The following is an 11374-nucleotide window of genomic DNA, read 5'->3' as shown; positions in this document are numbered from 1 at the left end:
ACTAGGTCTGAGAAAGAACGTAATTTTCCGGCGAGAATGCTGGGCGAACTACTTTAGAATGCGGCGGCGACGGTAAAAAATTTAATTGCCCTACCGCGTATCAGCTAATTAGCTGTCTCCTTCACCTAACACTGTCGCGCATGGATTGATGTTCGTTCAGTATTGCTAGAAATTGATGTCCCGGACTCCCGATGGAAGAGTCAGATTTCGCGGCATAAATACGCAGGCAAGAAATATGACTGTCGCCTAGCGCAATAAATTTTAAACTACGATCGTTCACGGAAGCATTGAAAAAATTACCAAGGCGGTAGTAAGAAAGTGCTACACAGGGAAATATGGGAATAAAATAATTGCGAAACTGTATGATTTATTTCAAGTCGCGGAAAATTCATGAAATATTTTCATTTTAGAAGCGGAAGTAGCAATGCGGTCGAGTAATTCTGTCTCCATGGATGGAAGTGAAGTTAGCTGAAATATTTCCGTCAGCAAGTGATTATAGGCTGCACTGGTTGCCTCTTTTATTAACTGAACATAGTATGTTGGCACTTACAAGAAAATAAAGCCATCAGTAAAAGAAAGCGAGTGCTATCACGCGATTTTGACCATGATTAGAGAGAAAACTATGTGTTCTGTCTTCATTTACGTCACCTAATATGATTAGGATAGTTGGATGCCCTAACTAATGGTTAACGTGAAAATTATTAAAGGTGTATAAGAAAAAATTAAGCGTGAAACATTTATCGCTGAAAATGTCATTCCATGTAGGTAATCGCGGCTGCATTAATGGTCTCTAGTTGTCTCGGTACGATTTGCGGAGGTAGTTAGGCCGTCTCGGGACTGTCTTGTTGGTACGATATATGGAGGTTTTACGAGATAAAGAGGTTCACTATATTGTAGCGGTAAGGACCGGAGCCGGCCCGACGCATCATTTTATATAGATCGCGGCTGGGGGGGTTACGTCTGCGCGCACACTCACAATTTTAGCATTCTTTTTGTTTTTCATGGAGTTCTGTCCTGGATTTATGTAAAGGGTTTATTTTGTTTTTTCATTGTAGAATATTTTTTTTTATGTACGTGAAGTCGTGTGAATTTGTGTGAGAGTGAATTTCTGGGAGAGGCGCCGCAGTGGTTCTCTCCCGGAATACGTTTGAAAACCCGCCTTTCGGCCGGGGAAAAAGAGGGCGTTGTGGTGCACCAGAGGTGATTGTGGGTAGTACTGATGTGATAAAAGGGAGAGACGAGAAGTCTAGTGCTCTCTCTCTCCTACAGTCTGACACGAGATAAGTCAAATAGTGGTGTTCAGTGACAAGCAGCAGCAACCAAGCTACGGCACGTGGAGGAGGCAGATACGAGGACAGCTCTTCAGGGGTGGCGAGAACATCGGATAAAGGAAGTAAGCTTGGAAATTACCAAAGCCCGAATAGATCCTTTTGTGTCCAGATTGTTCCCCCTTTGAAAGTCCCAAGTGTACTCCCCACAATAAGGCCCTAGTGAATTTACTGTTGGCTGGTCTTAGTCACGGCCCTGCAAGACTTAAGTGCGGCACGTGGTGAAGCTTGAGCATAATATCTGAATGTTAGTGTCACTTGGCGGATCATTGAGCCCGACTTCAAGACGGGTGGCCACTTGAACAGACTAACGCCCAATTTATACTTGCTTTGCACGGAAAGTTTTTTTTGTGTAAGTTTGATGTCACTATTTTTTACGTTGCTCATTCGCCAAAGAGCGTGGGTATATTTTGTTGTTGGAAACATCATTTTTTTTATAATCATTGAGAAAGTGCTATTGTAATTTTGAAGGAGAAGCCAAAGGTGCATATTTCATGTTGGAGGTGACGCCGATGGATTTTGGAACGGGGATTTATTGTGTGTGTTTGAGGAATACTTTAGTGTCAGTGTAAACTTTGGAACCTATGGTAGTTCAGTTATTAAAAATCAATTGTAAAAGGGATGTCATTGAAGTTATTTTTTTTGCTATTGCCACGATTTCCTTAAATACTGTTGTAAGTGAGAGTGCGTGCAGGCACGAACAATTGGGGAACTTGATTTTAAGCCCGGAAACGGTAAGTCTCCGTAGGGGCAATTTTCTATTTTAGGGGATTGGAGAGTTAACAATCACATGTACGGGGAGATATCGAACGGGAGGCGAGCGGGCGGCTCTCGCGGTTTGAACCGTTACAATATAGAGGTTTGCCTATAAATTTACATGTAAATCTGACGGGACCAGAGGTTTGGTACGAAGTATGGAGGTTTACGATGTAAAGAGGTTCACTACATAGAGGTTTTACTGTACATATTATCATTAATACAGGAACTAATAGGGTAGGACCAGGGCTATTTCAACCAAATAAACAAATACGCCCACTGCAAAAATCCAGATTTGATTCAATTCCTGGGGTTTAAGTAAAAGCAGCGTTGATGCCTAATTAAGTACAAATGGGATTTTGCAGAAATAAGAAAAAGTGCTAGTTACTGCAGAAGAATCAACAGAAAAAGTGGTAGCAGGTGCTCAAATTAACGATCAGATTGACTGATTGCATTTCTCAGTGGGACCAATCTCTGGGAAAGAGAAGTTGAGGTGATTAGACCCGAGTCCCATGAGTGCCAGCCACCCATTAATGATCACTCATACATCGCCCAATTTCCTCCTTGCCAATACGCCCTCTGTGGGGAAATCTCTAACCTTCTCTTGGCACAAGGAATGTTGAGCCAGAAAGGTGTCTATTCCGAATACTCGTGATAACCAGGCACTAGTATTGCAATAGATGAGGTGTTGTTTCCTCTCCCTCTTCACACCATCTGCACATGGCTGAGTCTGTGATGCCCACAAGATGCAGATGCCTCACAGCGCAGTAGTGACCAGAGAGCAGTCCTACTACCATCCTAGGTTTATTTCTGAATATAAGGACGATTTAGTGTCTTGGCCTTGGTCCTCCGATGAGGAGTTTGTCCTGTCATTGACATTGGTGCTACATGTCAGATCTTTTGTGTTGCTCAAGAGCTCACTTTCTGATCTTTTCCTTTCTTATTGAAGGTCTTTACTTGGCACATGAGGTTCAGGGCCAAGGAGATCTCTGCTGGCAACGGCATTAGCTACTTCATCAGCAGTTTCATTTCCAGTTAAACACCCCATATATGTCCCCTTACCCAAAAATGTTTAGCTGTACATAAGCAACATATCATGTTGAGTGCCTTGTAGCAACAATGATCAGATGCTTTCTGTAATTTTCTGCCCAACTGACATAAGGTTAGAATACGAGGGCCATCCAGAAAGTAAGTTACGTTTTGGTGTGTAGATCGCTAGAGGCACTTTTTGACAAATGTGGCTACATTGTACAAAAGAAGGGAATCTTCTGAATAGAATGAGAGGGAGATAGGCTCAGTAGCCTTGAAAACAGAGTCACAGTAACTCGTTGAAATGGAGTCCTCGACGTCGCGTCCCGCCACCTCGGTGCCTGTTCCGTCTCGAGTTGTTGTGCGCGGAGTGATTCAATTTCTTTATGCCCGTGGTTTCAAATCGGTTGAAATTCATCAACAGCTTGTTTCTGTGTATGGAGAGGGTGTAATGAGTGAATCAATGGTGAGGAGATGGGTTCGTGAATTTAAGGCGGGAAGACATTCACTTGAGGCCGAAAGTGGAAGAGGCAGACCCTCAGTAGTCACGGACGAACTTGTGGCAAAAGTCGACAGTGCTGTACACGAAGATCGCCGTTCCACTGTGGACGAACTCCATGAGTGTTTTCCTGAGATCTCACGATCCATCATTCATGAGATTGTCTCGGAAAAACTCGATTTTCGAAAAGTTTGCGCCCGACGGGTTCCGAGAGAGCTGACGCCCGAACACAAGTCACAACCTGTGGCTGCAGCTCGTGAATTTATGGGCCGCTACAGAATGGAAGGGGATCCTTTTCTCAAATCCATAGTCACTGGAGATGAAACCTGGGTGTCTATACTATACCCCAGAGAACAAAAGACAATCCATGCAGTGGAAACACACCACCTCCCCAAGTGCGAAAAAATTCAAAGTTGTCAAGTCCACGAGGAAGATCATGGCCTCTGTTTTCTGGGACCAAAAAGGGATCCTCCTGATTGATTTCTTGCCTCAAGGAGAAACAATTGACGCCTCCCGGTATTGTGAGACTCTGAAGAAGCTTCGTCGGGCAATCCAAAACAAGAGAAGAGGAATGCTGACCTCTGGTGTGTGCCTTCTCCACGACAACGCAAGGATTCACGTCGCTCGATCCACTACGGAACTTTTGGATCAGTTCAGCTGGGATGTTCTGACCCATCCACCTTACAGTCCCGACTTGGCCCCTTCAGACTTTCATCTGTTCACCAAAATGAAGGAGGGATTAGCTGGAGAACGTTTCACAAGTGACTAGGAAGTGAAAGAAGCAATCACCAACTGGACCAAGGTGGTGGTGGGAAGCTTCTATGAGGAGGGGATTTCAAAGCAGATTTCTCGGTATACTAAGTGTATTGAGGTCTCTGAAGATTATGTGGAAAAATAATACATATTGTCAAAAACATTTCCTGCAAGTTTGAATTTTTTTCAATAAAAACTCGATTTAAAAAAGAAAAACGTAACTTACTTTCTGGATGGCCCTCGTATATTACTTTGGGACACATCTATTCAGTAAAACTTTAAATGAGTTTTCAGTGCTCCAGCGATAAAAAAACAAAATGACTAGGGTCTACTGCAATGCACATCAGATTACTTAATTAATCTTTAGGTTTCACTGAGTTATTTCACTAATTTATCAAATTTTACCACTGCCATTATATCACTACATTGCGCGATCAACTAAGTTTTATTAGCTTCAATAGTTTTTCAAGTCACAGTTAGGCTTTTAAAATAGTTCAAATGTGTTTGGCGACAAATTGTGGAACAGCATGCTGAATAAAATCATAAAACTTATTGCACTGTCCACTGGTTTATTAATAATAACAATGCATTTCAACACTTAGCATCATCATCAGGTCAAATAGAAATAACAAGCTCATCAGCAAATTTCATTTCCAGTTATTCACCCTCCATGTGTCCCCATACCCAGAAAAGTTTATCTTTACATTGGCAACGTATTTTGTTGAGTGCCTTGTTATTTCTATTCGACCCAATCTATTGACTCTATGAGTTGAAACGCATTGTTACTGTTAATAAACCAGTGAACAGTAAAAAAGTTTTATCATTTAATTTTAACATTTTTCAAGCTGAAAATATGGTGTAAATCAGTGGTTATTCAAATTATTCCAAGTAATCCAAAGATGACACTGAAATGATCAAAATAGCCCCAGTCTTCACCATGATTTATGCTCTCACCATTTCTATTTGCTTGCCCCATGTGAAAACAGTGGCCTCAATTGCAGCAACAGTTCCTGGATCATTCGAAGCATCCACTAAGCTTTGGGGAGAGTGAAAATTCAGTTTATCCAGTTTCTCATCTTTTGTGAACAGCACTCTGCCTTTAAGCTCTCCAATCGCACCTGTGGATAGCAAGAATTATTTCATTTACATGCAAAATACATCAGCTTTAAAGCAATGCCAAATAATAAGACTGGCTTGCAGATAAGATTTAAAACCAAATGCAAGTGTGAAAAGCTAAGCCATGAAATAACAGCCATACCATGAAAAGTGAGCATAGTAACAAAGGAAGGCATTCTCAAAAATCTATGTTAATCTTTCAATTTCTATCTAAAAATTTTGAATCTAGTCACCTTTCTCGAAGTTCTAACCTTGATAAAAAATTTCAGGTACAATTTGAATAATGTTATTCAAAAGATATGGGCATTTGGCCACGGCTTTTAATGCTTTTGTAAGATGAACTATGTACCGTATAAGTGTGAGTAAGAGGCACACACGTGTAAAGGCCGTTTTACACGGTACACGGAATTGTGCAGGTTAGAGCTGCATTAATTTCTAAAATGGCGAGGAATTGCGCGAATGCATGAACGAAATTAGAACAGGGGCTATTTTGCCGTCTCGCATCCACGCATTCTCGCACGTGTTCTAGCAATTCACCGCTTTACACGACGCAATTTTGATTGCGCCTTCACACGTAAGTTAGACTGCGCAATTCCGTGTACCGTGTAAAACGGCCTTAAGAGGCACACCCCTATTTTGAGCATCGAAGCTGTAAAGAAAAAAAATTTTGCTGCATTTTTTTTATCCTATCGTGTGGTGTTGCAGACGTATGCCTGGAATTTCGACAGTTATCGAAATTTCCTCTTTCAATTAGTATGCGATGTAGTAGCTCTACGATGCTAGTCCTACTCATGAACAATTTTGTTTAAAAGCTCTCGCAGGAGTATTGAAATAGAATTGCTGCCGTGGAAAATTTTAAGGCAAAACACGACAGGCACGTAGTATGAACCTTCCCAAGAGAATGGACCACAATCGGGGCAATCTCAGTGCCGTAGGATAATAACCACATGGTAGATTTAACGGAACCACACTCGGCCCTCCATCAGCCAATGGCTCTGCCTTTTTTTTCCTTTCCGAGACCCCACAGGAATATAGGAAAAATATCAAGTTAGAGGGGAACAATGGAAACGTGTTTCATCCCTACCCCATCTCACCAACTGACCTTTTTCGGTCTACCAGGTTCAATTCCCCCAGTTTTTCGAGGCCGAATGCTAGGTGAGTCACCTACTGAGCTCGAAGATATCTTTCAGCAATTGTATGGCGCGCACGAGGTTCTAAAAAGAATGACACCTAACGCGACGTATATATGACAGCATTTAAGTTTTTTAAGCTCTAATTGATTGACACAAAGATTTATAGTTAAAACAAGGCTACTTATCTTGTATGATGTTAGGCACGATGTGGTGGAAGTTCGTAATATTGTTGAAATGACACATTGCAATATTTCCACTTATAGATTTATTTTACACTACGCGTTTCGTCGTTACAGCGACATTTTCAAAAATGTCGCTGTAACGACGAAACGCGTAGTGTAAAATAAATCTATAAGTGGAAATATTGCAATGAGTCATTTCAACAATAAGGCTACTTATATTCAACATAGTCCAAAAAGCACAATTTCGGAAGAAACATGCGTAGCATAAGCGCATTCAAACAAGACGAGACGGACTGGAAACTTCAGGTAACACAAACTGCGTATATCACATATTGCTGCGCCTTCGACCCTTCGCTTTGAAGGCAACGACGCCACATGCAAGATCGGATGTGTTCTTCCCTTGCTCCTTCGCTCATACACTCGTAGCCTGAAATATGGAGGGGAGGGAACGCGCTCCTTCCCCTCGACCACTTCTTTACCACTCTTCACTTATAAGCATTTCCAATTTCTTCTATCCACCATTTAGTCCAACAATGAACACTCTCGTTCGAATTTTTTAAACCGCAGGTTTTGACACCAATATAATTTTCAGTTGCAATAATCCTCATATTAGCGTCTGAAGATGATTTTTTTAAAATCAGGTCCTCAGCGTAATGGAAATTGCTCGGCAAGACAGATGTTGACTATTAACCAGGTACATCCTTCAAAACCACGCGTTTCCCTACGTTTGATAAGCGATTACTATTTGCAGTATAAATGCCACAGGATGCCCACTCAAGGCAGTAAATTTAGCGTGCCCTCCGGAGGGAAAAACCCCGCGCGATCTTTTCCATGTTCACCACTGAGTTACCGACTCGACGGCACAATGTTAACGAGTGAGAAAAGCAAACAGGAGCATTTTAAAAATACGTCACTAAGGGAGAAACTCCCCTGCGTGCCGCTTGTTTTTGACCCAGGGTTTCAGATGACTGACTCACACTGAAAACCAAGGCCACTCAGTTCCCCTTGGACTTGCGACCAGTGAAGGGGAGGGGGGGAAGATAAGAAGTTTGTGTAAGAGGCGCACCCTCATTTTCGGCTGCAATTTCTGGGAAAAAAGGTGCGCCTCTTACATGCGCTTATACGGTATTTAGTTTCTGAGAAGAGAATAAAATTATCAGTTAAAAAAAGTTCAAAAGAATAACTCTGAGAGGAGTCCAACAGTTACACTTTTGATAGCGAAATGACACAGCAGCCGCAAAATATGAAAATACAAAGAAATTGAATGTGGAGACATGACTTACTGGAGAGGAAGGATGTGAAGGCATCGTAATCACTCACAAAGTGACTTTTCACTTTCATGCCATACGACTGTTTCACAAAGTCACCCCACGAGTTATCTTTCACTACTGCATGTCTATTTATCTGGGTGATGAAGTTGTGCAGGGTCTCAATGGCTGTGAATGCCAAATCTCCAGAGATTTCTCCAAAGCAGATGGAAAAAATTTCCTTAAAATACATTAATAAATTTATTTTATCATGAATAGTTAAGGAGACTTGCAGATACGTTTCATTCATGTATAAAATCTTACATCCAATATATTTCTCGTGTCGATGTCAATATTAGTTTTTGTTCGGTAGCACATCACAATTTGCCCCTGAATTGGAAGGTTAGTGCCATCAGAAACCATGACTCTCTTGATGGTGCTCTCTCGAGGCGTATTCACAGCAACTCGACCAGAATCTTCAACGACGGACATCAATCAAAAGCAAATCACAAGGATCATTCATAAAAAGCTATAAATGGAGCATGGAGTGATAACAAAACATGTGAGCATTTTACTTTACCTATAGAAGGAAATTCTGCTTCTTGATAATGGAAGATAAGCGTTCCACGTCCTCTTGCAGTCAAGAAGCTATTCATCAGCTCCAAATAAGATGGGGAATCAAGAACTCCTTCTTCAACGGTGTTCATATCAATTTCCAAATCAAATGAAACAAGCTGGATCAAGTGCCTGTGGGTGGGCATCAGTTCACCACGCCTCTCTTCTCTTGCCTCACGTGCCTTCAGCTGCAACACACGAGAAACATATGCAGGTTAGTAAAGGGCTTCACAACATCTCTTAGCACCTGTGCCAACAAAGTGCTACATCCCAAACTTGTGATGAGTAGGACTACCTCCGTGAGGACATTGGTTGACATGGGCCCACATATGGGAAGAGTCAATTGGTAATGAGAGCACTAAAAAGAAAGTTTACCACCCTCAAAAGATACAATTCACCACTTGGACCTCACCTATTTATGATCTGGATAAATTATCTTCCTTCCATCCAGTACATATTAGTAGGTTCTCTTTGCAGGTGATACATCCTACCTCCTTGAGTCAAAAGGCATACAATTGGCACGAGCGATACTTCCATAACTGAAATTGGTTCCATTCCAATTATAGGAAAATTAACCAGTGCAAATCATCACATCTGCATTTTTCACAACGTAAAAAGCATCCTGCTCTCGGTAAATGACTCAAGCCCTATACCCATCCAATTGGTTTCTGGGCCTCAACATAATCAAGGGTCAGGATCGGCCCCCAACTTGCTTTCAAAGAAAAGATTTTCATTCTTGTCCCTTACAGCATTGCATCTTGTTCCCCATATTTTGGACTACTCACTACTCCAACAGCAGCTTCCAATATCTTACGCATGACATTACTTTCACGTCTTCACATGGGTTCTTCATCTGTGTTTCTCTCGCTTTCCTAGCTTTAAGATACGTGAATTTTGTAACTTATTTTCTAGTAACAACTGTGTTCTTCCAAAATTTGCATTTTGTACTTTAGTTAATGAGGTCTCAAACTCCAAAGGCTTTATCTTGACAGCTCACTCTCTCCACAGAACTTCACCAGTTTATAAAACCTCCACTTCAATAAAATGTAGAATACTACACTTAATTTTTATTTAGAATACTATTGAATACACAGATTACTAAATATTTTTTCTCCTGTCATTTTGTGCATGTATCTTCTTTCAATTTGATTCAATAACAGCTTGCAGGAAACCACCAACCTGATTTCTTCACAGAATTACAGGATCCTTTCTTCAAATTTTTTTGCTCCCTAATGCATAATTTCCAGTTATTTTTAATCTTGACTTCCACTGATGGCAACATTACAATGAGCTAAAACAAGCAAGTTTCATTTTATTTTTTTATTTCAAAGACAGAAGGTACATATACACCCATGTCTCGTATAGCGCAAGGGATGCGTTCCTCGGGGTCTTTGCGCTATACGAATTTGCGTTATACGAGAGCGTTTTATCATTGGGAAGATAGGGATGCGTTCCTGGTAGCATAGGTCTTGGGTATTGAATTTCCTCTAAAACATCTATATTCCCATAAAAAGTCTTAGAAAACATTATTTATATAAATGTTTATAGTTTAAAACATCTTTAAAGATAGTATGCACGCATTCAAAGACTTTTATTCACGTTAAAAAAAATTATTACGTGCTTTTGAAATTCCCTCCTGTCGTGCGGGTGGGCTAACATCTGCTATCTCAGGGGATCGTAATGCGTTGCCGGCAGTTGACGATTTTTCAAACTAGTCTAAAAACAACTATTGTGTCACCCAGGCCCTTTTGTCGCTCATCGAAATGACAGGAAAATGCTACTTAGAATGCCATTTCATAGCTAGCGGAGTTTATGAATGATAAATCATTTTAATTTGAAGTCCTCCGAGTCATTAGCAGCTACGTGAAACAGTCTTTAAATGCCTTGAAACCTGACCCAGGTTTTCCTTCCCTGAAAATGAATGAACGAGATTGCATTCTTTTCCAAAACAATATCGTCTCGTCAACACTAAAAACTGGTTGAGGGGGAAAGGAGCCACTTTCAATCACAGCTTGGAGTTCATCAGAAAATGTTGCGGTGACTGCGCTATCAACATTTGCATATTCACCTGATATCGCCGCACTGAAAATACCTGCTTGCCGTTTAAATGCTGGAACCAACCGGAGTTTTCACTAAATGTCTCTGAGCGATTACCACTCCCGTCTTTTTGTACTGATTCTCTATGAACTTTCCGTATGTGTAGACCGCTTGGTTGAAGTTGGTGCGGCTGAGGTCACTGATGTTTTAACTTCGTCTTTATTCTTAATAAGGCATCGTACGTTTAAACTTCCGCGCAATATCGCTTTGATGCTCTCCATTTTCAAAGCAATTGACCTCTTTCAATTCCTCTTCTAGGTTTAGAGTTTTTATTGATAAATTCTTGATTTTTCTTCACGCATTCCTATTTTTTGCCATATTCTCTTGGTTTTTACTCTGTATGGCTCTATCTAAATCACCTTCCACTGCTGAACTGTATTCCTGAGACGCAGAAGGCCTAAGACTGCGGGGAGGGAGCGAAGCCATTGTGTTTGAGACTCTATAGCGGACCCTTTTATGTGTTGATGCTATTCATGCGCAACTCGGCCACCGCTCCATTTCTCCCCCGTGAATACCGATGACCTTGAAGGCTTCAGCGTAGACGGAGTAGACGCTCTACCTGGAAGTCAATCGCCCGATAACCTATGACGGCAAAAATACGTCTCAAACCGTATTGCTG

The 11374-nt window shown here is 41.2% G+C and overlaps 1 protein-coding gene across 1 annotated transcript in view; it reads right to left on the bottom strand.

Annotated features, from left to right (window-relative positions):
* The window catches only part of LOC124166854 (dynein axonemal heavy chain 8), a 424156-nt gene that overhangs the window by 387084 nt on the left and 25698 nt on the right, over positions 1 to 11374 (bottom strand). The window contains exons 4-7 of the mRNA XM_046544564.1: positions 8624 to 8846; positions 8368 to 8519; positions 8080 to 8284; positions 5320 to 5483 (exon numbers count right to left, since the gene is read on the bottom strand). Of these exons, the coding sequence (XP_046400520.1) occupies positions 5320 to 5483; positions 8080 to 8284; positions 8368 to 8519; positions 8624 to 8846 (744 nt within the window). The remainder of the gene's footprint in view (positions 1 to 5319; positions 5484 to 8079; positions 8285 to 8367; positions 8520 to 8623; positions 8847 to 11374) is intronic.

The sequence above is a fragment of the Ischnura elegans genome, chromosome 10 (assembly GCF_921293095.1).
Source record: "Ischnura elegans chromosome 10, ioIscEleg1.1, whole genome shotgun sequence".
Classification (NCBI taxonomy): Eukaryota; Metazoa; Arthropoda; class Insecta; order Odonata; family Coenagrionidae; genus Ischnura; species Ischnura elegans.
Note: the sequence above shows the minus strand (reverse complement) of the source record. Positions and strands in the feature narration are given on the sequence as shown.